The sequence below is a fragment of the Xiphophorus hellerii genome, chromosome 10 (assembly GCF_003331165.1).
Source record: "Xiphophorus hellerii strain 12219 chromosome 10, Xiphophorus_hellerii-4.1, whole genome shotgun sequence".
Taxonomy (NCBI): domain Eukaryota; kingdom Metazoa; phylum Chordata; class Actinopteri; order Cyprinodontiformes; family Poeciliidae; genus Xiphophorus; species Xiphophorus hellerii.
The window spans coordinates 19,298,356-19,324,202 of NC_045681.1; the positions used below are offsets into that span (position 1 = coordinate 19,298,356).

Below are 25,847 nucleotides of genomic sequence, written 5' to 3' on the forward strand. Positions count from 1 at the left end.
GTTAATACATGAAGAAAATGAAATATTTAACTTTCCAACAGAATTCCTATTGGCAATTTAACCAATATGATTATAAAATCAAAGGAAAACGCTCGTACGTCTTGTCCTGTGGCCTGCAGCATTTCTGATGTTAAAGTTTGTCTAATACAGATGATTCTGCTCCAGCCATATATATATATATATATATATATCACAAAACGGACCATTTCTTATCGCACATTCAGAAAAAAGTAATGAGCTCCTCAATAACTTAAATACCTGCAAAGGCACCATGCCTGAATAAAATAATTAGGTCATTAGCAAGGCTCTGGAAAACTGATCTACACAAGGAGGAGGTAATTAAGCCATTTCATTCCAGTGTTTTGTACCTGTGGCACATCTAAAAACTGTAGGTCTGCGGCCCTCGAGGACTGGAGTTTGAGACCTCTGTTCTAGAGGTTAAATAGATATTATTAGGGCTTAATTAGTAAAATGGCAGCAGATTTTCTTATTTCATAACTTCATAACCAGCAACTTTCTCTCCTCTGGTCTGTTTAGCAGCTACAGTCTCAGATCAGCTCAGCCCTGAGTGACTGTCAGCAGCAGAAACAGCAACTTTATACGTTTTGGGGAAAATATAATTGCTTTGCATCGTCCCCACGTGATGGCAATGATACAGTAGGATCCAATTAAAGTCTTGATTAATATGGGTTGTTGCTATGTTGTTGTACAATGTTTTAAGATCTTGTTCAATGTGCCCTTTTTTAACTTTGAGCCCCTGCCCCTCCAAAGGTCTCTGCACGGCCCTGGTTTTAAAGGTCTCACATCTTGCAAGATCAGAGGTTTGCCTATTCAGGCTGCTTTAACTTGGTTGTTCTTAATTGTTCAAGTAAGTCAGTAAATCTCACCAGTGGACAATGGTTCTGGATGCATCACATTCTCAGAGGAAATAAGAAAATTGTAAGACTGAAAGCAACAAACTTTATTCGTATATTTAAGTTAAGTTTCCTCACTGTCATAAGCAAAATATTTTCAGTTGTATACGTTCCTTGCTGCCATGACGTCCCACAGGTTCTTTTCTGTTAAGTTCCAAGAAAGTTCAATTGTTTGTCAACGAAGATATTGTAAGATCTTATAATGTTGTCCTTGTTTTTTTTTTAATCTGATCATTGTCATTGCAGACTTATATTAAAAATGACAATCATACAGTTTAACATAAAGATTGCTTGCTCAGTCATAAAAGTTATTAGGTTCAAACAACTCTTTGGTTACCATAGAAGGAGATACTGGTCTCTTTTATCAATTTTTAATGAGTAGTCCACCATGCTGAGTCAAACCCAAGGTTTGGATCATTCAGTGAGCATCGCAAAGTAATATAAAATGAATCCAAATTCATTTGTGTTTTTTAACCCAGCAGTTTTTAATGCATTCACTCAATTGTTGTCTGTCAAAATCAATCCATAATTCTGAAAGCGTTAGGCAGCAAGAGAAAACAGTGTGAAACCTTCGAGACCGACAATATTTTTGCTTGATTTCACATCTACTCCTGTCTTCTTCTACTGCACCGGCTCTGCCAACACGGAGTCCTTCACTCCGGCCGCCAGCACAGCGAAGAGAAAGGGAGGAAAGAGGGAACGGAGGTAGAGGGCCACCCTGGGGATGGGGTGGGCCAGCACAACCTCCTTCCTCTTCCTGTTCACCGTCTCCAGAATCTCATTGGCCAGGACCGAAGGCCGCACACCGTGGTTGAGCTGGCTGGCGATATCTTTGGAGGAACAGACCAATTGAGACTCATCCCAAGAGTAATGTAAACGTAACGTAAACATCTGCATCGTGTCTTTTGGTTTGCGTCATACTCACAATCGGTTAGGATGTTTTGCTTTGGAGCTGGCTCCACGGCGGGCGGCGGCTCAGAGGCGTTGATGAAGGTGTGGCTGACGGTACTGACAACAATCCCATACTCCTCCACTTCGGCCCTGAGGCAGTCGAAGAAGGCCTGCGCCGCGTGCTTGGAGGCCGCATCTGTCAGCAAGACGTAACACATGCAGCAACCCAAGCTTGTCTGCAGAGTCTCATTCCATTCATTACACACAGCATTCTTTGTGTAATTGTTTTCTGCCTCATCGGCGGAAGCCCTCAGGTCTAGCGCTGTGGTTACAAGACACAGAGAAACTAAATGCTACGAATGAGGAAGTGACGGCACTTCAAATCTAATCGACTCTGTTTGGACTGAGAGCAAGCTGGAGATTTTTAGGAGTGAACAAATTAAACTTTTATTGAGCAAAAGATTATTTTATTGTTATTCTGAAGTATTCTGATTTGTTTACAGCAATGAGAAGAAACTAAACACAGAACAAAGAAGAGTTTTAGCAGTAGAAAGTAACGAAAGGTCCTGGCCTTTATTATCTTTTTCATGCATTCTTACAATCTGTAATGTAACAATTAGCCTACATTATTTACCCGCCTGAAGGAAAGGCATAAAAACAATTAACGTTTTATTAGCATCAGAGTTGTCGTCACAGTCTAGAGGCAGCGGAACAGACTGAGAGACATTTCCTGAAGGGTGAGTGACTTCAGAGGACTCTGGAAATAGGCATGATGTGCAAATCTTGTGGCAACGTTGAGTCAAGCTGTGATGTTTTATGGTATTTTCACAAAGTTTTAACGCAAAATTGTAGAGGAAAAATATAGAGGCTAAATGTAGTGGTGGTTTAAAAGTGCTTATCCAACCTGTTCCAGTCTCTTAAGAAAAACACAATCTAATACGATGGTGGTAGACGGTTTATTAGTCAGGCTACGTGCTAAGCTAGAGTATGCTGCCATCTGCTTGACCGAATTAGCTAAATAACTTATAAAAAAACTAAACTCCAAGGCTGTTCCAAATTTGTCCTTGTAGTCAGGACAAAAATGTAATGGTCATATACAGTAAGTGATCCTTTTAAAATAACTTTAAAACTTTGGTATACCATCATGTAAAAAGCCAACACATAGCTAGCTAGCAATGCAGAGCTAGTTCTGCACGGCTAGCATCCCTATCTAGATAGACAAATAGATAGAGAGGCAGGCAGTCAGATAAAGACTTTAATACCTTGTAAATCAATGTGTGGAACCGTCTACAAGCTTTGCAAATCCAAATATTGATTTTTTAAAATTTATTTATTTATTTATTTTGCTTTTTTGATTTCGCATGTTGGCACAGCTACTGTCAGAATGGAAATTATTCAGATCTTGCCACAGACTTTCCCACAGTAACATCCCAGCTCAGGATGATGCTGCAATCGCCATGTTCCAATGTCTGTAGGGTAATGCACATTGTTCCTTTTGTGTCTACAAATGGAATTTTCCAAGTATTCCAAAAAGGTTTAAAGCTTGGTCTCATCTAATCTGAGTGAGATGTCTCCCAACCTTTGTGTCACAGGTAGCTACAATGTTTGCCCTCAGATGTGAACTCTGACTTATTTCACTGTCTGGAGTCTAAAACTTTAGCTGGCAACTTACACGAACTTCTGAATGGGATCGCCAGTCGGCCCTGGATGCTGTTGACCAGTATAACGTGTCCTGATCTTCTTGACATCATCGCCGGAAGAATACCTGCCACAATTCACCGTTTAGATAAAGCCGGTCTACAAGCCACAGTTAAAACTGATTAAACCAAACCTGAAGCCGGATTTGTAACAGCATCCCGCTCACCTTTGACGAGGCTGCTTGGACCAAAGTAGTTGATGTCCATTATGTTTCTGTCCTGCTCCAGAGAGACGCTCTGGACGGGGGCTTTCAGCTTCATGCTGCTGTTGCAGATCAGCACATCCACGTAGCCGTAGCACTCCATGACCTCAGCCACCACATCCTCCATGCTGTCCACGTCACTGAAATCCAGGATCACCAGCTTTGGGGCGAACGTCTAAGTGAAAACAAGTGGCACTTTGTAAGGTGTGGATAATTGATTGCGAGTCTTAAAGATAAAAATGCTGTGTAATTAATGAAAAACAAATACCCCGCAAAAATATTTTGTAATAGATAACGCATATGTTCAGAGAATAAATGATTTATTCCAGTCCTGCACGAATACAGAATAAAACTTGGATCGCTTGGACAGAAGGACAGGAAAGGATAACCGAGCTATCAGAAAAGAAAACATCCTTTATGATAAACCGATGCTGATTGGCTCTGTGTCGCTCGCACAGCTATCTAAACTTGCTCTGGCCATATGCTCCATGTGCAGTGGAGTGTGTAAGCGAAGAGACACAAGAGGACAGCGTGCTGTCAGACAGGATATCCTTCCATTGTGCTGAGCAGAGGAAGTGTTTATCTGGGAGGCGGTGACAGAAGGGGTTTCTGATCAAAACAAGAACGGATTCTGATATCCATGGGCCATTCGCGGAGCTGGCGCACACCTCACAAAAAGCCAGCAGTAGACTGGGGTCTGCTGGAGGTTGCAAAAGGTAGACCCAACGGCCCAAAACATTCAGACTTAAGACATTCAGCATATCTTAAGTCAAGTTAAGATATGCTTTAACTTAAAGCATATCAAGTCAAAGCATATCTATGGATTAGAAGTGCCCACATGAAGTTCAGATCTAGATTTAATTGAAAAATTGTGGTAAGACTTGAAAAACAATGTCTCATTTTCCTTTTGCTTTGTGTTGGTTTACCACATTAAGACTCAATAAAATCTTTTGAGGTTTGTGGTTGCTAATTCAATTAAGTCACATTTATCCATCCACCCATTGCATACCCATTTGTTCCTGCAAGTGCGGGCGTGAAGTGGTGGGTAGACTGGTGCCTATCTCCAGTAGTCACCGGGCGAGAAACGGAGTACACCCTGGAAGGGTTGCGAGTTCGTCACATTGCAGCACACAGATCTGGTGCACATGCTGCCCTGGGTAGCTTCCCATATGGTTTGTGCCAATCAAATGGCTCAGTACAGTTAAAAAGGAGCACGATTCATCTTAAGAACCTGAAGTGACACACTTTCTGGCATGTACCATTGGTCCTTGTTTCATTTCCTCACCTCTCTTGGATCAGAGTCAGTAGTCAGAGAGTCGTACAGGGATTCCAGCTTATCCCAGGTAGTTCCACACAGAATGAGTCTGGCACCGGCCTTATGGAAGAGATGGGCACATTCTGAAGAAGACAACATAAACATGCTATTTAGACAAATATATATGCAAAAAAAGAACAATTGCTGACTGCCTTAGCTAAACTCAATGACATTTCAGCAAGGAATATATCCAACGGAGCGTCTAAAAACCAATCATGAAAACAAATGTCTGTGTTCTCTGTGAAATTGAAATAAACATTCCTTTTCAAAATGTAGATATTTATTATTCCTACTGAAAGAAAACAAAACAAGAAAAGAATTAGCCAGGAAATTAGCATAGCACAGCATCCAGGTAGTTACATACTAAATTGTTTGAACATTTACCCCTATGACAAAATGTAACATTTCCTTCTGTGCTAATCTAAGGATCCATTTTTTATTTTGAATCAATTGAATGCTAATCAAAGCTTAGCATAAGAGTATCCATTGTCTATATGATTTACTTTAGACAGACCAATTGATCTAATAGTTATGATTTTGGACTGTTGGGGGTTTGGGGAAGCTGGAGTGCCCTGGGAGAACCCACGAATGTTTGGGGAGAAGATGGACATTTCAAGCACTAAAAACTCAGGATTCAAACCCAGAGCCTTCTTTTTGTAAGACAACAGTGATACCAAGTGCTGCACCATGCAGCCCTTAGCATAAAACTGGAAAAAAAAGAGACATGATTTAGTTTTTTTCTCCTTCCTCTATCAAGAAAAAACCCTTAAGCACCAAGTCTGGCCTCCAAAAAGACATAATTTGGTACACATGCAGACCAGCTCTGGTTGTGCAAGTGATTCAGTTTACAAGGAGCTGGCACATCTAAAACGAGAACAGGAAAGGAGTAAGTGGAGGCCTTATGACTGGAAAGAAAGTGTTATCGGGTAGTTGCCAGAGCATCTGAAGTCAATAAGAACAGCAACTGAAGGTCAGGAGAGACTAAGGATTCCGGAATAAGGATTAGATTAAAATAAGGATTAGACGGAATAGACATTTTATGAAAATGTGACATTGGCTCAATGTTGAAAACAACCGGTGTTTTAAGGCAACTACACACCATGGCAGGCCAAATGGTGTTGTAAAGAGTTCACTTCTCAGTCTGGGCAACCAGGCAGCTTCACCCAAACTTGTGAAGCAACTGCTCTCAAACACAGTCAAGTCCTGGAAACGGTAACTGACACGACTACGATACAATCCTTTACAAGTGGTTTCCTCCCTTTCTGTTTTGATGTGTGCCGAGCCTGGCAACACCATTGCTCCATTCATAATTCCACGACTAAATGTCCTGTCTCTGATATCAATTCAATGAATCTGGATTTACGTGACAGTGCGTTTTGCAACTGGCAGAGATACATTTTCGTAGGACTCAAGTGAGGACAAATGTTTTGAACAGTACCAGCGCCCGCTCCTGAGACGGCATCGGTGATCACCACGACTTTGTTGCGCACTAAGCTCTTGGACATGAACTGTAAGACCTCATTGTAGATGTAGTACACCCCTGCTGCGACGACTATTAGCAGGGGCAACACCATCACCGAGGGGAGGCCCATGTTCTGCAGAGAAGAAAAGAACAGGAGTCAGTGAGGGGGAAGGAGACTCCAATTTGTTGGTCAAGTCAAACACATTGTCAGTTATCAACACAAAAAGCAAGTCTGAATTCAACTGCTACTGGGACAACCCAATCATTAAAGGTTGCTCTTTAACTTGAACTTCATGAACCCTTATGAGTCAGAGAAAGCACATGGATACGATAATGGAGACTCTTTGTTTGCTGTTGTAAATTAGTTTGAGTCGTCATGCATTGCATCAAATCAGCAGACCTTTGAAATGCATTTGAGGCATTGTGCAATCCATGCACTGACACTCTGTCTGGAGATAAGCTGGACTCCATTGCTGTAACTGACTCACTTGTATCTCATGTGTCCATCAAAATCCCTGTTTTAGGAAGACCAGTGTGTGGGATAGTTCCTTGCCAGATTGTTTGACTCTGGTTGCAGTATCTAAGGAAGTACACTCATGAAACTTAGATTTCTATCTCTTTATGTGTTGGAAATCTACCTTTTTCTCCCTTTGCCTCCCTGCTGAGTGACTACCTGTCCTTATAGCGTCTGCCTGGTAACTTTTCTTTGAGTAGTAGTCACTTGAAACTCACATCAATGGAATAAACTTTTGCTGGTCTTACAGTTTGAACCTCCCTCTATAGGTCATAGATCCTGGGTACACTTTTGGGCACTATGATCGCATTCTTCAAGCAATCCCCAATACTTTCATTGGCGACAATGTTTAGTCTCTACTTAAACTCACCTATTTCATTCTTCCTAAGAATAGTACAGTAGATGGGTGGAAATATTCTTTATTTTCTTGGGAAAATTCAGGAGGTAACTGTGCACTTCAACTTTATTTTCACTTGTTCAAACGTTCCACAATAATGTACTTGTAATCTCTTGTTTCTGTTTGTTATTACGTTTCTCTGTGAGAGTCCAATAAAAATTTATGGTTTTGAAAACTGGTCAACATGATAAAGGTGGTCAGCAACATCTCTTTTTGGTGATTTATAATTGTAGTGGTGGTACAAAAGTGCCTGTTAACTTGACACTAGGTCAACAGGCTCAGTGAGTGAGCCTGGTTTGTTTAACTCTGTATTTTTTGTATTATTATTTACTTCATAAATTCATTTGAGAGAAAACAGTCAACAGGTCTTTATGTTGTACCTACAGGAACTTGCAAAAGTGTTAACAGGCTGAGATTACTAATTCGCTGACCTCTGAATGCAATTTGTTGCACTTGATTTTATATATGGATAACAAAGTAAATAGTCCTTAGTGTACATACTTTTCAAAACCATGCACTGTTTTCCATCCATCTCACAGTTTTGCACTATTTTGTGTTTGTCTATCACATCTAATAAAGTACATGAATGTAAAGCGGTGGGACAAAGTGTGAAAAACGTTCACATTGTGAGAATATGTTCGACCAAGAATACTTTTGCTCACAACGTAACCTTACTTCTGATATTCTCACAATAGCAAACAGGGAAACTGAGGCTATAAAACAGCTCATGTGTGTCGGCTCAGGGCTATAAAGGGTAGGATATTTAGGTCATCTCCCAGTTTAGGGAACTGACACATTTGCATTTCAAAGCAGCTATTGGTCACTTCAGGAAGCAGAAGACGGCATCGTCACGACAACATACATGACTCTTCTGCTGGTATTTAAAAAGCTTGGTTTTTTTTAAAAACCAAATTTAACATATTTGTTTTCTAACTGGGTGATTTTGAACTAGGTTATAATGCATTGGGTGAATGTATTTGCCTCTTCTCTTGCAACAAACGTGTTCAACTTACATGAGGGTTTGTATTTGGACTTCTCGCTAATATACTTTTAATATACTTTCCATGTAAAATGAGGTGAATGGCTAAATACATTCTGGACTTGGAGGCTCCACAGACTGTCATCTTTGGAACATTGTCATAGGACACCCTAAAGGCCGCAACCGGAGAGATTCACATTTAAATGTCCAACCTTTCCCGTCCAATCTAACAAGTGGAAACAGGTTAAGATAAAGGTTAATCCACACTAAAATCTCCTGATCGCTCCAGAGATCCAGTTCCCTGCTTAGCTCCCTGTTTGGACTGACACATGATTAAGGTTAGTCGGCTTGTGCGTGCACAACTATAGCAACCAACCGATAGATACAAACACCTGTAATCTGTGTTATTATTGGTTCACTTACAGCATGGACAGGGAGCTAATCCTTCAGCAGGACTGGCTGGCTGTTGTTCTTTTATGGATTGAGTCGGGTAAATGAGGCCCTTCTCTTCCCCCTCGCCCATTCACACGGCACCGCTCCTCTCTGTGTCTGATTAAGTGCTCTACACTGGAACTCCCCCCGTCCCCCGGCTTATAATAGCCTCCCCTTGAGTCAGGCAATACTACACACACATGCAGTGTACAGTATCTGAAGTATGCTCACTTGGTGCCGGCTTGAAGAGAGGAAGCAAAAGTTTGGGTGTCAGCTCCCCTCTTTGCTTGGGGTATTAAGAAGCTGGTTAAAATAAAACTAAAGACCCTTGGATTCAAAATCAAAATAAATCAATAAAATCCTCAATTTTTCCTTAGATCTAAATGCACATGTTTATATTTAAACCGTTATATTTCAGTAAATTAAGACACAGTGCATCTTTTTTTTTTTAAATCATTTGAAATATTTCTATAAATAAATTACTTTTTTTTTCCTGCTGAGTCTAATGATCACAGCAAATTCTTAAAATGTGATTAATAGACTCACTCCATTATTACTAGTCATTATGACTAAGGAGTTAATTGATAACAGTGAACATACACACGTCAAATCTTGATGAAACACTGTTAAAAAAAAGCAAACCCAAATAATATTTAAACAGCAACTTGGTTTTTAAATACCACCTTAGTAACCATACACAGCTGAAACCACATATTAACTTTTTTCTTCTCATTGACAAAATTGAGAATACAAGTATGTAACTAATCAAGCATTGTAAAAGCAATGAAAGTTTGCTTAAGACTGCCTCAAGTTTGTCCTAAAATATATAAGCAAAGAAACAAATTTTAACATAGTTATTTCATAGCTTATGGCTGCTCATTTTGTTCAAATATGAACAGTTTAAATTTTCCTGAAATCCATAAATGTGTTCAACGTTATCACATCAAATCCAAATAAAATACACATTTATGGAAATAATGGGAATAATTTGATCAAAGCATATATCGAAATATTTCAGTGACATTGCTCCGGCTGTAGGTGGCAGAAGTGTGCAGTTATCGCGAGATCCCTTCGAATTCCCGGAGCTTGTGTTGCGTTCACCTCTCCTCTCCTCCTCGCTCCACTGGGAAAGAAGAAAATAAACCCGCTGCTGCTACAAGGAGGCTAGTTATGGAACCGAACCTTTAAATACTCGTTTTTCTCCATTATGACTGGCTAAGAAGTGGTTTGTCCGCCTGCAGTGTTTTTACCCGAGAGGAAAACATTTTAACATTTGGACCTTCAAACCCTCGGCGTTATTAAAAAAAAAAAAAGTAAAGTTGAAGAAGCGAACCCGGAGAGTATTTCAATAGCGTTGTATCAGCTTGCTAGCCTCCGCCGCTAACCGGGGGCTAAGGAGCACTGGATGAACTTCGCATGGAGCGACTGCTGCGGATGGGTTTGGAGTTTTCTGCCTGACTATAAGCCGTCCTTTGGGGGTTGGAGCTCACGGAACGCCGGTGTGCTGAATGGACTCTGCCCGCCTGCAGTTTCACGGGCAGCAGTTGCGCAAATGCCGCTATTGTGGTTTTCGCCATCCCGCTATTAAGCTCGAGATCCACTGGGAAGCTAACAGGATATTAGCCTCCTTCTCCCCTCTTCTCTTTGTGGTTGCAGGCCGGGGACTGGAAAGCGTTCATCACTGAGCTGGGTTGCTGGGAAAGCTGGCTTGATGGCAGCTATTTATTTTTGCGGAAAGCAGCAACTGGATGCAGTTTAAGCGGCGAAAAGGAAACGTTTGTTGCGGATGCTGAAGTCCAGAAACTGCGTTTGTTACTTGAAAATGCGCCGGAGCGCTGGAGCTTATTCCAACTCGGGATAGGGGGGAGTGGGACAACAGCGGGATCACAACTTCAAGGTCTTTGGGAAATTAAGCTAACCCCAGTTCGTTTTTGTTTTTTTATTTTATTTTTTTTTTCGATAAGTGTTAAAATATAATGTCTACCGCGAAGGAAAACAGCTGTAGGAAATTCCAAGCGAACTTCTTCAATAAAAGTAAATGTCAGAACTGCTTCAAACCGAGGGAGCTGCATCTGCTGACCGACCAGGACCTGACCCAGGTAAGCCAGTTAAAACCCAATTCAGCATTTTAGAGTTTTTTTTTTATTTTTTATTTTTATGGACACTAGTTCAAGGTATAAAATCCCAAAAGGAAAAAAAAAACCTCGGCTGAGTTACTCTACAGTCAGTACAGAATATTTTAAAAACACAGCTATTCGCGAAAACGCACAAAAAATGCGATTTTAGTGCTTTTCGGTATTTTCGCCACTTTTACATCGGGGCAGTTATGCTGGGAATCCCAGGTGTTTGACAAGACAAACCTGAACTGGAGTGTTTTCTTTTTTTTTTTACAATAATTACAGAGTTCACATGAAACTATGATTAATGGAAAAAAACACAAAGGGAACATTTTTTTGAAGCGCATCCGTATTTGTTTTAGCTAAGCTTTAGATTTCCTGACTTTTGAAGAACCGTTCTATAAAAAGATAAAAGAACCCCACTCAAAATATTTTTCTGAATCATTTCTGACATGAGTAATCCTTCATTATGTTGAGTGAAGATGGAGTCACACTTTGTGAGAGATTGAGCAGTCATGCCTTGTTTTTGTTACCAAATGGAAAAAACTTTTTACTTGTTAGAAATTTACAATTATATATATAAATATATATAATATTAGCGGATAACTGAGTCTTCTTCACATTGTTATCACTACTACACTGAAGAGTGTTATGTCTGCAAAAAAACGTGATAGTGCTTGGGCATTGGGTGATGCATTGACTGACTGGAAAAAAGGCTTGGATTTTTTAGTTTACAACCAGCGATAACAGACAAATCCAGCAACCAACCAATTTTCAGTTTTAGCTGTGCATCTCTTGGCAGTGTTACAGGTCCTTTTTTCATCAGAACAAACCAAATGTTTCACAAATCACAAGTTTTGTTTAAAAAAATAATGCAAACCAGATTTGATATCTAACATTTTAGATCTCTCTGCATACTCCAGCTTTCTCCCACAGCCTGCAAACATCACGGTTAGATTAGTTCTCTCTAAATTCTCCTTGAATGCGAATGTGTGGGTTTGCATAGTCGTTTTCCCTTTCAATCTCTATATGTTTTCCTATGGAAATGTTAGACTTCTGAACTAGATGTGATGTTTTTACTCCTTAAAGTCCCTAGAATACAGGTTTTACTCAAGCTCCAGTTGTCCATGTTGTGTGAGCGGTCCAGAGGTTTTAAGAAATAAAGTGGACTGGACAGCTACACCCTTGTAACTTTAAGAAAAGGCAAACAGAAGAAGTGTTGATCGGTTGGATGTGAAGGTTGAGTTCATCAACAGGATGTCATTACAGGCAATCGACTTTGTGTGTGTGATGCAATCAGCGTGCTTCAGAGTGTTCTCTGTGTGGTAATGAGGCTAGTGTTTGGGGTAAGTGTTTATTTAGGCAAAAGTTTTTTTAAAAAAAAACAACCCCCCCCCCCTGTTCACTGCAACCAATCAGCTTTCCTTGACAGATTGTGCGACCTGAAGCTGTTTGGTTTGTTGGGAGGTAAGACTGTTCATCTGTGATGTGTGTTCCTCTCTCGGATCATTAGTTTACTCTGTGATATATCCTGTAATCGATCCCAGATGGGCCCCTGAACACGGCGTTAAAAAAAAAAAAAAAAATCAAACGCCAGCGTCAGCATCCTGCTATTGGAACTTGCACATCTCTTAACCCCTCGAACGCCGCAGTCCGGACGGAGGGACTTACAGTTGCATCACTTCCTCTAATCCCCCTTCGACCAATGGCAACGGCATCTCCTGCGAAGGAGCTTGTTCCTCTCTCCGTCGACGTTGCCAGGATTTTTCTGAAAACGCTCCCAGATTGCCACCAATCCCAGCAGTCTGCGGGGAGCCGCCGCCGCCGCACAAGGAAGTTTCTGTGTGCCTTCCATCTGGACAAACTTCAAACCAGTTAGCGGCACCAGACCCGGTTACGTAACACCGTGTAAGCAGGATGAGGCTTCAGAGCCTTGCTGAACAGATCGAAGGTGAGGCGTAGGGGATTTGTAAAGAAACAAACAAAAAAAAACATCCCCAGTGTTCAGAAGAGATAAACCCGACAACCCCCGGTGAAAGAAAGCTCCTCTAGATCTCCCTAATGCAGTTAAGGCATCATGAATAGGTGATTTAGCTAAGTGAATTTGAGTCCTAAATTAAATGTGAGTGAATCAGAGCCACAGAGTTTGCTTTGAAACGGAGAGGAAAGTTGCGCAAAAGAGGAGGACAGTGACCGACACAAACAGCCTTTCTCTGTTCGGCAGGAGAATAAAAGGTGGGTTGAGGAAGAGGAGGGGGAGGGGCGGCTCCTGCTGCCTGAGAGAATTTCCTTTATTACAGACAGTGTGCTCCACAAGGAGTTTTATCCCCCTCCACACCCCTCTCCGTCTGTTGCCACGGGTTTTCTCTCTGTCACACAAATCGTTTGTTCCCACTGTGTTGGGAGATCGGGTCCGTTGGGGGATGAGGGGGACGTGTGGGGGGTAAATCCCACCGTCCGTCCGGCAGAGAAGACCGGAGGAAGGACAGTGTTGGAGAACGCCGGAAGGCCGAGGTTAACGCAAACGTGGGAGAAACGGAGAAACGACGGGGATGGACGAGTGGGAGCAGGGGAGACGGGAAGTGTGTGGTCGGGGGGGGGGGGGGGAAGCAGGATCGTTTTCCATCGGCTGCTTAATCCCACCGTTCCAGTTCACTTCCCCGTAATCATATAAACGGTTGAGTGGAAATGAGGCTTTCTGTTTCATTTATGCCAATAATCTTACACAGTTTGTTCATTCCTACGTGTTTTTAGAAGCTTTAAAATCGCTTATACTAATCAGGCATTATTATGACTCCTTACTGGAAACGTGCAAAATTAAACTTTTTTTTTTATCTTGGCACCTATCAGTGGGCAGGATGTTCTGTATGGGTTAGAAGCAGGGCAAATGGGGTAATGTAAGCACTGGCATCTTAGTGCCAGATACCATGGCGCACCTTCAAGGGTCAAGCAGAGTTCACGCCTCCAAGCCAAACTGGGTCCAATGCTCTATTAGACAGATGGTTTAAAGGGTTTTTTTTATGCTTAGTAGGCAGTTGAGTTGTTCTCACCAATCCAATTAAATAACGCAGGAATCCTCTGCATTCTGAAAAAATAAAACCAGTTTCACTTGCTAAAACCAAGAGGAATTGTCTGGAATATGTTGACTTTTCATAAAAGCCTAAAAACAACTTGTATTCAGGAACAGGTGAAGTTTGCAAGTGAGGGAGCTTTTTGTTTTTTAAGGATCAGTGTGATCATGATGGAGGTTCTTGGATCATGGGTAAGCTTGGGTTCCCTTTGTGTGAATCAACTTTCTTCTCTCGGATCCACACCACAGTCAACCAAGATCACCAGCTTTAGATTGCTTACTTATGATGAAAGATCAATCCCTCCAGGAAGCTCTGATCGCAACTATCAAGGCAGATTCAGTTATCATTCGCAAATTATCACAACTTTTCCATAAAGCCAACCAAACATCTTCATGTCACAGCAACTTGGCTGAATTTTGACCAAGACCCTCAGCCTCCTTTAAATTTAACTTCCTGTTTCAATTTGTGAAACAGCAAGTTGATCATTTTACATCCCCTGCTAGTTAACTAATGCCAGGAATAAACCCAGTCCTCTTAAGTTCTTGTACAGGAGTTGTGCTCACAGTTGCTTTCCACATAATAATAATAAAAATCTTTATTGTCACAGTAGTAAGAGCAAATAGTCATGGAGGAGACATAAACCAAAGGCCAGAAGCAGGACAATGATGCAGGGTCTTCAACTTAATGAGAAAAAGAGAAGTAATGGGAAGGTTATGTGCAAGAATATCAACTTTTTTGTAAGACCATATTGCAGCACAAATAAGCTAAAGAAAGTGTGAAACTCTTGGAAAACGGTGCCGCAAAATCGGTCCTTTTAGGCAGCAACGATGACAATACAAACCCGGAGGAAGTGAAAGAGACGAGTCATTTCTCATGAAGACAGTTCTGCAGCTCCACAACAAAAGGTTCTCCACAGCTGTATCAATTAACAAGCCCATATGAACGTTGCGTCTGCTTGTCTGTTCTCCTTCTCCTCAGAAGTAGAGATAAAATTGGGCAGCTGCTCTTTAATTTGTGGCTCATTAACCGGCCGTTTTTCTTCCTCGAGATTCAGACATTAAGTCATGGTGAGAACATCTAATGTGACTCCTCGTATTAGGAAATGGAATGAAGTGTATTCAGTTTCTGTGGGGTGATTTTTGCACAGAGCACTTCTTTTAGGTAATTGTTCTTCCATAAAATCAGTGTAATCCAGATTATTGAGGTTCACCTTGGAAATACACATTTTCAAGCATTTCAGCACAAACCTTAGAAATCCAGAAATGGGGGCAGTTTAATCAGAGCTAGTGCTGGCTCTCACAATTTCCTGTCCAGAGAAAAGAAATGGAGAGGAGGAGGATTCATTAGAGAAAATAACTTTGCACCAGTCTCCTGCGGTCTTTTCCCAAAGACATTCAGTCTGTCCTTGCTGTTTTTGTTGGACAGAAGTAACTTCTTAGCTTCTCATCAGAATCAGCTTTATTGGCCAAATTTGTGCACACAAACAAGGAAGTTGACTTTGGTTGTTCTTTACTCTCAAGAAAGACATTTGAAATGTAAATTTATAAAAAATATTCCTAAAAATATAATTTTTGCATAAATATACATAGTTTTTTGCAAAACGAAACCTATTATGTTTTTGTTATGATACATATTATATCCATAATGGCATTAACTGCTAGACAACACTCAACACAGGACTGAATGAGTGATTCTTTGTTGCTTTAATCTTGGAAATAAATAACCAGTTATGTCATTATTTGTTGCATTAATTTAAAGGTTACTTTGGTAGAGCTGTATATATTCACATAATCTAGTGGTTCTCAAAGATTTTCTGGATTTACTGAAGTAAACATGGAGGCTAACGGTGGAGCATAGCTTACATACACTGCTCAAAAAAATAAAGGGAACACTCAAATAACACATCCTAGATCTGAATGAAAGAAATATTCTCATTGAATACTTTGTTCTGTACAAAGTTGAATGTGCTGACAACAAAATCACACAAAAATCATCAATGGAAATCAAATTTATTAACCAATGGAGGCCTGGATTTGGAGCCACACACAAAATTAAAGTGAAATAACACTACACGCTGATCCAACTTTAATGTAATGTCCTTAAAACAAGTCAAAATGAGGCTCAGTATTGTGTGTGGCCTCCACGTGCCTGTATGACCTCCCTACAACGCCTGGGCATGCTCCTGATGAGGTGGCGGATGGTCTGCTGAGGGATCTCCTCCCAGACCTGGACTAAAGCATCCGCCAACTCCTGGACAGTCTGTGGTGCAACGTGACGTTGGTGGATGGAGCGAGACATGATGTCCCAGATGTGCTCAATCGGATTCAGGTCTGGGGAACGGGCTGGCCAGTCCATAGCTTCAATGCCTTCATCTTGCAGGAACTGTTGACACACTCCAGCCACATGAGGTCTAGCATTGTCCTGCATTAGGAGGAACCCAGGGCCAACCGCACCAGCATATGGTCTCACAAGGGGTCTGAGGATCTCATCTCGGTACCTAATGGCAGTCAGGCTACCTCTGGTGAGCACATGGAGGGCTGTGCGGCCCTCCAAAGAAATGCCACCCCACACCATTACTGACCCACTGCCAAACCGGTCATGCTGAAGGATGTTGCAGACAGCTCTCCACGGCGTCTCCAGACTCTGTCACGTCTGTCACATGTGCTCAGTGTGAACCTGCTTTCATCTGTGAAGAGCACAAGGCGCCAGTGGCGAATTTGCCAATCCTGTGTTCTCTGGCAAATGCCAAGCGTCCTGCACGGTGTTGGGCTGTGAGCACAACCCCCATCTGTGGACGTCTGGCCCTCATACCATCCTCATGGAGTTGGTTTCTAACCGTTTGTGCAGACACATGCACATTTGTGGCCTGCTGGAGGTCATTTTGCAGGGCTCTGGCAGTGCTCCTCCTGTTCCTTCTTGCACAAAGGCGGAGGTAGCGGTCCTGCTGCTGGGTTGTTGCCCTCCTACGGCCTCCTCCACTTCTCCTGGTGTACTGGCCTGTCTCCTGGTAGCACCTCCAGCCTCTGGACACTACGCTGACAGACACAGCAAACCTTCTTGCCACAGCTCGCATTGATGTGCCATCCTGGATGAGCTGCACTACCTGAGCCACTTGTGTGGGTTGTGGAGTCCGTCTCATGCTACCACGAGTGTGAAAGCACCACCAACATTCAAAACTGACCAAAACATCAGCCAGACAGCATAGGTACTGAGAAGTGGTCTGTGGTCCCAACTGCAGAACCACTGCTTTATTGAGTGTGTCTTGCTAATTGCCAATAATTTCCACCTGTTGTCTATTCCATTTGCACAACAGCAGGTGAAATTGATTGTCAATCAGTGTTGCTTCCTAAGTGGACAGTTTGATTTCACAGAAGTTTGATTTACTTGGAGTTATATTGTGTTGTTTAAGTGTTCCCTTTATTTTTTTGAGCAGTGTATTTGAAGTTGTTGTCCGACCGGAGCCAGCATATTAACAACTTAATCCTCATTATAGTCCACCATGGTTGTTGATTTTCTTCCCGCTTGCTCTTATCGGGATGCAGAACAGTGAGGTTTGTCGAGTATCGGTGACGTTCAGTTCTGATAATGCGACCTGGATGTTAAGTCACATTTGAATCGGATACCCAAGTGGCCTGGGTCGCATTTGCAAAGAATCCGACCTGTGTTGTTCAGACTATCATGAAAATATCATATACAAGTCGCAGTATGTAAAAAAAAAAAAAAATCGGAATTGGGTCACTTCAGGCTGCAGTGTAAACACAGCCTAAGTTAGCGCTTTAGAATTTAGCTAAGTGCACTAAATGTTTTTAAAGTTAGCTAAAGCACTAAAAAAAAAATAGCTCTGCTGTTAGCGAATTAGCAGAAGTGTGCCCACCTCTACTTCTGATCTATTGCATTGTCCACTAATCATATTTCATAAGTGAGTTAAAGACTGTTGTAGTTCTTTTGGCCACATAAAGAACTGCTGTGTCCATGTGTGCATTCGGTGAGTTCCTCAGCAGGCACTCAGCCTCTCAACTGAAACGCATGCAAACCTGGCAACCAAGTTAAGCATTTGCTGCGCTCGTCTCTGTGATTTCTCTTTCATCAGTAAGAGCCGTCACATTCCCCTGTGCAGACTGAAGTGGGAGTATGTTCAGACTGGCATAGCTCCTCCATAGTTATTACAGTGATTGAAGGTCTCCTCTGGAAATACTTTTGGTGTTTTAAAAAGACAGTAGTTATGTAGTAGTCATCCAACAGCTGAAAGAGTTTGTCAACAACTGAATGTGTTCTGTTCTTTCTCGTTTATTACTGAAAGTCTGGGAATGTGTTTACTGGCAACCATTTTTGGCATCCAGCTGATGCAAAAATAAAACACATTTACAAATTATTACATAAATTCACAAAGGACTCATTTCTTGTTTCTGCAACATACTTCTTGTGATGCTCCGCTTCCTCACCAATGGAGTTTTTGTAGAAACCAAATGCAGGGTGAGCTCTTACCAGGGCTCCTATGCAATCTGGAAAAGTATGGGATTAGATTGAAGTGTTTCCTAAGTCTAGATAAGTATGAAAAAGAAAAGTTTGGATTTCCAGACTTTATTTCCTGTGTCATTATCTTAATGAGAGGTTTTCAATCCTCTGTAGGACCTACTGTCCTGCGTGTTTTTGGTGATTACAAAATATAGAAGTCGGGGTTCTTGAAGTTCTCCTAAGAAATAAATTGAGGGAGTTTTTAAAATTTATTTATATACCTGATGATCCAGTAGGCTCTGTTAAATTGGGGACCTAAGGTGAAACATTTGTTCCATTTCCACCTGGTGTGGCTCGTTTCCACACTGCACTGTCAAATGAACCAAAACCTTTTAAAAACATGTTTACCCCCTCACCTGTTGTGGCGCTGAACCATGAACCACTGAAGGAAACAACACTAAACCTCAGAAGAAGACATGAACGGAAATTCCTCCTTCTCAAAATGTAAGCAAAAATTGAGTAGCGTCAGATTTTAGCCATTGTAGGATTTGTCTTTTATCTTTAGTAAAAGACCAAGAGCCATTTCTTCTGTTAGCGCTAAATGTGCACAATTGTTTTGGTTGTACTTACCCAGAATGCCCTGTGCAATAGTCCGTTTCGTGCTTGGATTTCACACATGCATTTAAACCGCACCAGAGTTCACTCCAACTGAATCTAGGCTTAGGTTTGTAGGTGGACTAGAGTTCGATTGATCATTCACACCTCCTCAAATGAATCGGACTTTCTAGGCAAACAAACTAGAGTTTAATTAAAGCGGACTAAACAGGGCTGGTGTGAATGATGCACCAAAATACCAAAAATGTTGATGAGAACACATTGGGATTTTAGAAGCGCTGTTTAAAAAAAGAAAATTGAATATAAATTGAATACATGTGATTATTCCAGTGTTACTGATTCTAGTATATTTGTTGGTGGAAGGAAGTTCTCCTAGCCGTGTCTGAGTCCATGATGAGACGCTGCTTCTGATACCTGTTGTGTGGTCTACTATCAGTGATTGCTTTGGGGCAATTAGCCCATTCATACCTACTTCTATCTTCTTTTTTTACCTTCAAATAAATAATTTTGCATCAGAAACATCATGGATAAGAGGCAGACATGAGTTGTGTTTTTATTTCAAGGCTGTAGCTGTAAGTGTCTCTCGGTGAGGATGTCCCTCATAGGGCCCATTTCAGCTTTTGGACAGCAAATGCCTCAACTATGTTCGCGGACTGATTATATCTTATTGTTCAGCTCTATGGCATTTGACACCCTATCTAGTGTTTATCTCATGATAACGTTACCAAGCCTCTGTTTCCTGTTTACGCCGTGCACACACTCGGCGTCCCGGAGGGGTCAGGTGATCGAAATGGAGTGGATCTGGTTTGAACCACAAGAGAAACACCGCTTTAGTGTTCACTGCTGAATCCTCCTTCTTTCTGGAGCCAGCTGCTTACTAATTCCTCCTCCCCCAGACAAACACACACACACACACACACCTCCAAATAATCTCCTCAGGCTTCATGACATCAGGGAAAGGTTGAGATAGTTTATCATGCTTTGTAGTGCTCCCAAGCTCATTTGATTTATGAGCTTCACAGCATGCCGTCTCTCCAAAATACCCTCTTCTTCTTCTTTTTTTTTAATGAGTTAGCTCATTAAGCGTTCCTTAATAGACACGCTGCTACAAGTTGAACCTGGTACGTATGGATTTACTGCAGGCATGCAGTGACACGGAACAACAAAGCCGCCAGCAGCAGAAATCCCAGACTTCAAATTGCGTCTTGTTGCCTTCCAGCTGGTTCATCTGGGTTGGGCTTGTAGCGAGTTAGCACTAACATGAGAGCAAGCCTGCTAATGGTTAGCTGGTAAACCCCCACTATGGGAGAAAACATGCGTTTGAGTCTCTCTGTAATTCTGTGTGTTTTTATTGGGATTTTATGTGATAGACCAACACAAAGCATTGCACAATTGTGAAAAGGAAGAAAACAGATGGATTTTTTTTTGTGTGTGTTCATCTACTTTGTAGCTGCAAACATTTTATTTGCAAATGTAGCTCAGATTTGACTTAGTGGACGTCAGTTTAAGTCTCACTATAGATTCTCAGTTGACTTTAAGTCTGTAGGCTTTGACTAGGCCATTAATACACATGAGTATGTGGAAAATGAGTCAATAACAAAATACATCACGATAGACACACGATCAATATCAATAGATAGGACAAATGATTAACTAATTTCACTGGACTTTGATTCAGAACCGCACAGAATTCTGGGTGATGTAGGCAGTGGAAAGACTTTATCTGTTCAACCTCTCACAGCCAGCTAAGGAAAGGTTAGCTGGCTTTCCTTAGCTAACCTTAGCTATGGAAAGGTTAGCTGGCTGTGAGGCTAGCTCACATCACTCACATCAACAACATTACCTAGTTCAGGGGTGTCAAACTCCAGTCGTCGAGGGCCGGAGTCCTGCAACTTTTAGATGTGCCTCTGCTGCACCACAGCTCAGTGGCAGTGCCATTGCAGGGGGGGTGCAGGAAGTGGTACACAAAGTTACACAAGTTACACAAAAGTGTTTCACTGTAAAGATGGTTTGTAGTTTGTTTTGTTGCAACCTGAAGTGTGAAATAAACTTCAGTGCAGTTTGAAAACAAAATATGTGTCTAGGTTTATATCTGGTTGAACGATGTGTGTGCCCAGTTGATTTTTTTTTCTTTTTGTGGGGGGGGGGGATTTTGTTGTAATCCATGGGGGGTCAGAAAAAAATCTTTGAGTACCACTGGTCTAAACCAACCTTATAAGTTCAATGTTCTCACCAGGAAGTGAACCTCTGACAGGTTTTCATCTAGAATTAGTCTTGCGTTTAGCTCCATCCGTCTTCCCATCATCTCTGATCCGCTTCCCTGTGCTTGTTGAAGAAAAGTATCCACGCAGCATGATGCTAACACAAGCATGCTTCACTGTGGGGATGGGGCGTTAGTTTTCCACCACCCGCAGCGTTTTTATGTCGGTCTAAAGGTTCACTCTTGCTTTCTTCTTGCCACCTTTTGATAAATCTAAGTTTGAGGAATAATGGCCGTCATGTCAACGGATTCTCTCACGTCAGCTGTGCATGGCCCCCATTATTGTTTTTGTTAAATTTGGGGGTTTTAGAGTAAACGCTGTTGAAACTATATTGCACACAAATTTATTTATTTAGGAGTATCAGGGAAAAATGGGACAGGAAAACCACTAGGGCCGGGTGGTATGGCTAATTGTTTCATACCAGATCTGATTTCCTATTTTAATTGATTTTGATTGATTTCTTTTTTTTCTGAAGAATAAATTACAAATGACAGAAAACATTTCCAAAAAGTGTCTTTTATTTCAATCATCCCTTCATTTATTGTCGTATTACGTCGACTGCATTCTTGTAACGACTTTAATTGTTTGAAAATGAAGTCATTGGCTGACTGTTTATATTTCATCGTGGAGACGACTTGAATTCAAAGACCAAATAAATAGAAGCTGCAAAACACTCTTGTCAAACAAGATGGCTGCCCCGAACATGACATCACTCTGAACTATGGAAAACCATGGAGTGCATTGGTGGAAAACAAAATCCAGATTTTCCAAAAATAAATATTAAAAAATGTGATTAATTGATAACAGTCTAGTCTACGTTCTACATAATCACAGAGTTTTCAGCTTTTTTAAAAAGTTTTTTTCATTTCACCAGATGTTTAGAAACTGGTTGTGTGCGAAGGCATGCACCATAGCAACAGAGGAACATCTGGATCCTAAAGGCTTCCCTTCAATTAAATTCAACCAGTCTTTCTTACTCTGCCTCCCCAACGCTCGCACTCTGCCTCAGCTTTAATAATTATCTAAATTACTGTTCTTTCCTTCTTTCCCTGTTTTTTTTAAACAGGCAAAGCCTATTTATGCTGGATGGCTGTGCTTGGCTCCCGAGGGAACGGACTTCGACAATCCGATGCAGAGATCCCGGGTGAGTACGCTTGCACACACTCCTCTGTGGTTGAGTTCCTCACAATCTGAAATTAAGAAATGAGAGCAAATGCTTTATTTAGGATATTGTTTTCTTTTGCTTCATGGACGGAGAACAATGGGTCTCTGAAAAAATGTGTGTTGTGCTTTCAGAAATGGCAGCGGAGATTCTTCGTGCTGTACGAACATGGCTGCCTGCGCTTCGCCTTGGACGAGTCGGTGAGTGAAAACTCCTCCCACTTTGGGTTTGTTAAAGCATCAAGCTGGCTCAAGCTTTGGGTTGTTGATTCTCTACTGTGATGATCTCAAAGTGGACTGAATGAAGTTTTTTTTTTTTTACTCATATTTCAAGACATCAGAAAAAATAGAAATGCTGAATCCTAAAGATCGTTGAATGTTTTTCTGTCTTTGACTAATCGATTGCAAGTATTTATTTAATACATTGAATATATATCTCATGACTGTTGTAGATGCTTGGGCTTAAACGTTTTTTATATCATTTGAATCAGTTTTCCAAACACTCATACTGAGAGACATTTTTTATTTTACTTTTTTTAATAAATTATTCTTTGATTTTACATTGTTTGAACACAGCAGACATACAGCACATTCAACTACTTGCCCAGTAAAAAGATATTTACATCTATTTTTCTTTATAAATTGTCTAATTTCTGTCCTTTTGTGATTCTTATAGTTTTAACCTGTATGTCAGTTTCTTCATACCGTACTGACAAACATTTTAAAACCATTCTACAACTTGGACTCTGTGTTTTTAAAAATGGGCAACAACAAAAAAAAAACTTCTGTAACCTCTGGTTGATTATTTAAAGGATTTTTGTTTCATTATTTGCTTAGTTTTTTTGCTCACATGTTTACATTTTCACGTTTCAAACGAATAAAGACAAAGTGGAAGACTGACCCTCCCTCACTTGTTACTTACACGGCTAGTTAGCTGAAAGCACATTTTTCCACCTTTCTTTCAAATAGAAGAAATGTCTCTTTTTCTTTCCTTTTTTTACTATATGAAGCTGTATAAACCACTTACAGTCAGAGTGTGGAAATTAAAGGATCACATCTCATTACTCTTGAACGTAGTGCGGTTTTAAAGCTCTAGTAGTGGAACAATGAACAACACATCTGTTACCGAAGCAGTTAGGATAATTAAGCATTTAATAATAGCTTGTTACACTGTTAGAGCAGAGTGTTAAAATTAGCGGTGGGAATTTTTAATCGAGTTATTTGTAGTCTAAATATAATTTAATCAAACTATGCCGACTAAATAAGCAACATTTTCAGTCAAAAAGCTTTTTTGTTGTTAAATTATTGAATAACTTGTGGACATCTGTGCTGCTGCGACATGTTTAGCACTGAGATGTTTTTTTAAGCTAGATTTGCTTCGTTGATAGGCTAACTCCTTTCAGCATAACTTGAACAGCAATAGTCTTTGCCAGATTAGATTGTTTGTTGAAACAAAAATTAACCAGCAGTGTACCAAGAAAAGCGGTTTTGTCATCCAACGCTGTCGTTTGCAGTTCTCACTTGTGCGGCAGATTTACAGATGTACCAGAAACACGCGAACACTAAGTGTTCGCCCAGAACCTTTGTATGTAAAAAATGTTGTCAAAATTTTTAACACAGCTAAAAAATCTATGTAAATAATTCATAAAAATTAACATGTTAAAGTCCCAGCTCTTTTTGCTGTTGTTTTACACTGATCATTTTGAGTTTGGCTCCTGTCTTACTATCTGTTGCCTCATATAGATTCGGCCCAAATGAAAGTCCCTCGAGACTTATCTACTGCTTGGAGGATATTAACTGTTTTTAACCTTGCAAAAGAAAGTCTTTAGCATCGTTTTTGAGAGAAATCAGAGCAGCAAAACAAATGCAGCACGCAAAAAAGGTTGTGAAAAAGTGTCCGGTTCTCCTTGGCAGCAGTATAATAGATTCCTCTGTTTAGAATTGTTAAAAAGATTACGAGATGAATGTGAGAACATCTTGCCAAGTATATTTGGGTGGCTGACGGAGTACCAGGGTGGCCCGCTTTAAGTAAACACAGTGTGGGGAATTTTTGGACTCATAACAATGCTTTCCAGCTCCATTCACAGTTGTTCGCCTTCAGTTCTTTTTCCCTTTTTTGTTTTGTTTTTAGCAGAAGATGTGTTTGGTCGACTCTGTGGAGGATGCATGTAGCTGACTGGTACGTGTTTGTGCCCTGGACAAAACACAGCGCAGCTGCTGGAAGCACCGTAGGCTTAATGAGACTCTTACCCAACTCGGCTGTCTCGTTTCCAATCACTTGGATAAAGCCGATATTTCGGCTGGCGTCGCGGCGACGCAACCGCGCCTCTCCATCTCCACCGTAGAAAGTTTAGAGAAACATACCGCCACATCAGCAGGGGCTTGAAATGTGCGAGCTCAGTGGAAACTGCTTGTTAACCTCAGTGGTGCTGCAGAATAGGAATAATTTCACCTCAAACTTGTTAAACATGTTGGTGAGAGCAGTAGCTGAGGTCAAGGCCTGTAATCACTGCAGCGCTGGCGATGGCAGGAACACACTCTGAGAGGAAAGTCAGCTTCTGTTTGCAATGCTAGTGTGTGTCGCCGAAGGAATGCGACATGGGTGACCAAACCCATACTGGCCGATCTGACTGGAGATTAGGTCTGCTTGCATGGGGCCACACACTACCAGCTAGCCTGCCAGAAACACACAGATACCGTGTGCCTGCCATTGGCTTCGTATTTGTGTCTGTAAGGGACAGTAGCCTCATATCATTTTTGCTTTAAAGTTAGTATTGCAACTCTCTCTCTCTGTTGCAAAAGATGACGGTGACAATGGGAGGAAACTTCGGAAAATACCCTGTGCGCGTTTCCACTGTGTAATGTGTTTCCAGTGACACCCAGGCTGGTGTGCAGTTGTGTTTTCCTCTCATTGTAACGACGATTTCCAAAACTGTCCAACACATTGTCCGTTGGTCTTTTCATCTGTTCCCCAAGGCAGGAAATGTGGGTCAGGGAAATGGCCTCTTTGTGCTCCAGACCCCAAGGATTAAACCTTTCTGAAGCGTCGATCCCCAACCTGTTCACGCTCCTGATCTCATTGATGTTTACCCAACGACCTCGAGTTATTAGGGGAGGGTACAAAAGGTGTGGTTGAGATGGAAGTGTCCCACAGAAGCCATATCCAGACAGACTGGATCTTTTTGTTACTCAGAACACATCAGGTTGACTTTTCAAAGCTCCTATCTAGAATTAAAAGCAGCTGAGAAGCTAAAAACAACCTCTAGAAAGTGTTCTGATAAATGGGAACCAGGGATTCATGATATATTGTCACCAACATCAGTAACAGCCAATATTAGTAAGTTTTTAACATATCGGTATTTT

At 41.2% G+C, this 25,847-nt stretch overlaps 2 protein-coding genes across 5 annotated transcripts in view; one reads left to right on the forward strand and one right to left on the reverse strand.

The window, feature by feature from the left end:
• Positions 1-943: 943 nt before the first annotated feature.
• Positions 944-8,937, reverse strand: dhrs7cb (dehydrogenase/reductase (SDR family) member 7Cb). Its single transcript, XM_032574256.1, has 7 exons — positions 8,796-8,937; positions 6,459-6,615; positions 4,991-5,103; positions 3,670-3,880; positions 3,478-3,570; positions 1,840-2,001; positions 944-1,744 (listed from the first exon to the last, which is right to left on the reverse strand). Exons 2-7 carry the CDS (start codon positions 6,610-6,612, stop codon positions 1,536-1,538), a joined length of 942 nt encoding a protein of 313 aa, XP_032430147.1. The 5' UTR covers positions 6,613-6,615; positions 8,796-8,937; the 3' UTR covers positions 944-1,535.
• A 955-nt stretch (positions 8,938-9,892) lies between these two features.
• Positions 9,893-25,847, forward strand: part of LOC116727100 (myosin phosphatase Rho interacting protein) — a 53,898-nt gene continuing 37,943 nt past the window's right edge. For 2 of the 4 annotated variants that reach the window (XM_032574250.1, XM_032574249.1), the window contains exons 1-3: positions 9,893-10,903; positions 22,390-22,467; positions 22,620-22,685. In XM_032574250.1, coding sequence (XP_032430141.1) covers positions 10,781-10,903; positions 22,390-22,467; positions 22,620-22,685 — 267 coding nt within the window. In that variant the 5' untranslated portion in view covers positions 9,893-10,780. The remainder of the gene's footprint in view (positions 10,904-22,389; positions 22,468-22,619; positions 22,686-25,847) is intronic. The other 2 variants (XM_032574251.1, XM_032574252.1) reach the window with 2 other exon arrangements.

What these genes read in the sequence shown, in the direction of transcription:
- dhrs7cb (XM_032574256.1), bottom strand. Translation starts at nt 6,612, where the DNA reads ATGGGCCTCCCCTCGGTGATGGTGTTGCCCCTGCTAATAGTCGTCGCA. An exon ending in CTGACTCTGATCCAAGAGAG is followed by an intron (nt 3,881 to 4,990) that starts GTGAGGAAATGA and finishes GTTTTCACTTAG; the next exon opens with ACGTTCGCCCCAAAGCTGGT. An exon ending in GATCCCATTCAGAAGTTCGT is followed by an intron (nt 2,002 to 3,477) that starts GTAAGTTGCCAG and finishes TCTTGCTGACAG; the next exon opens with ATGCGGCCTCCAAGCACGCG.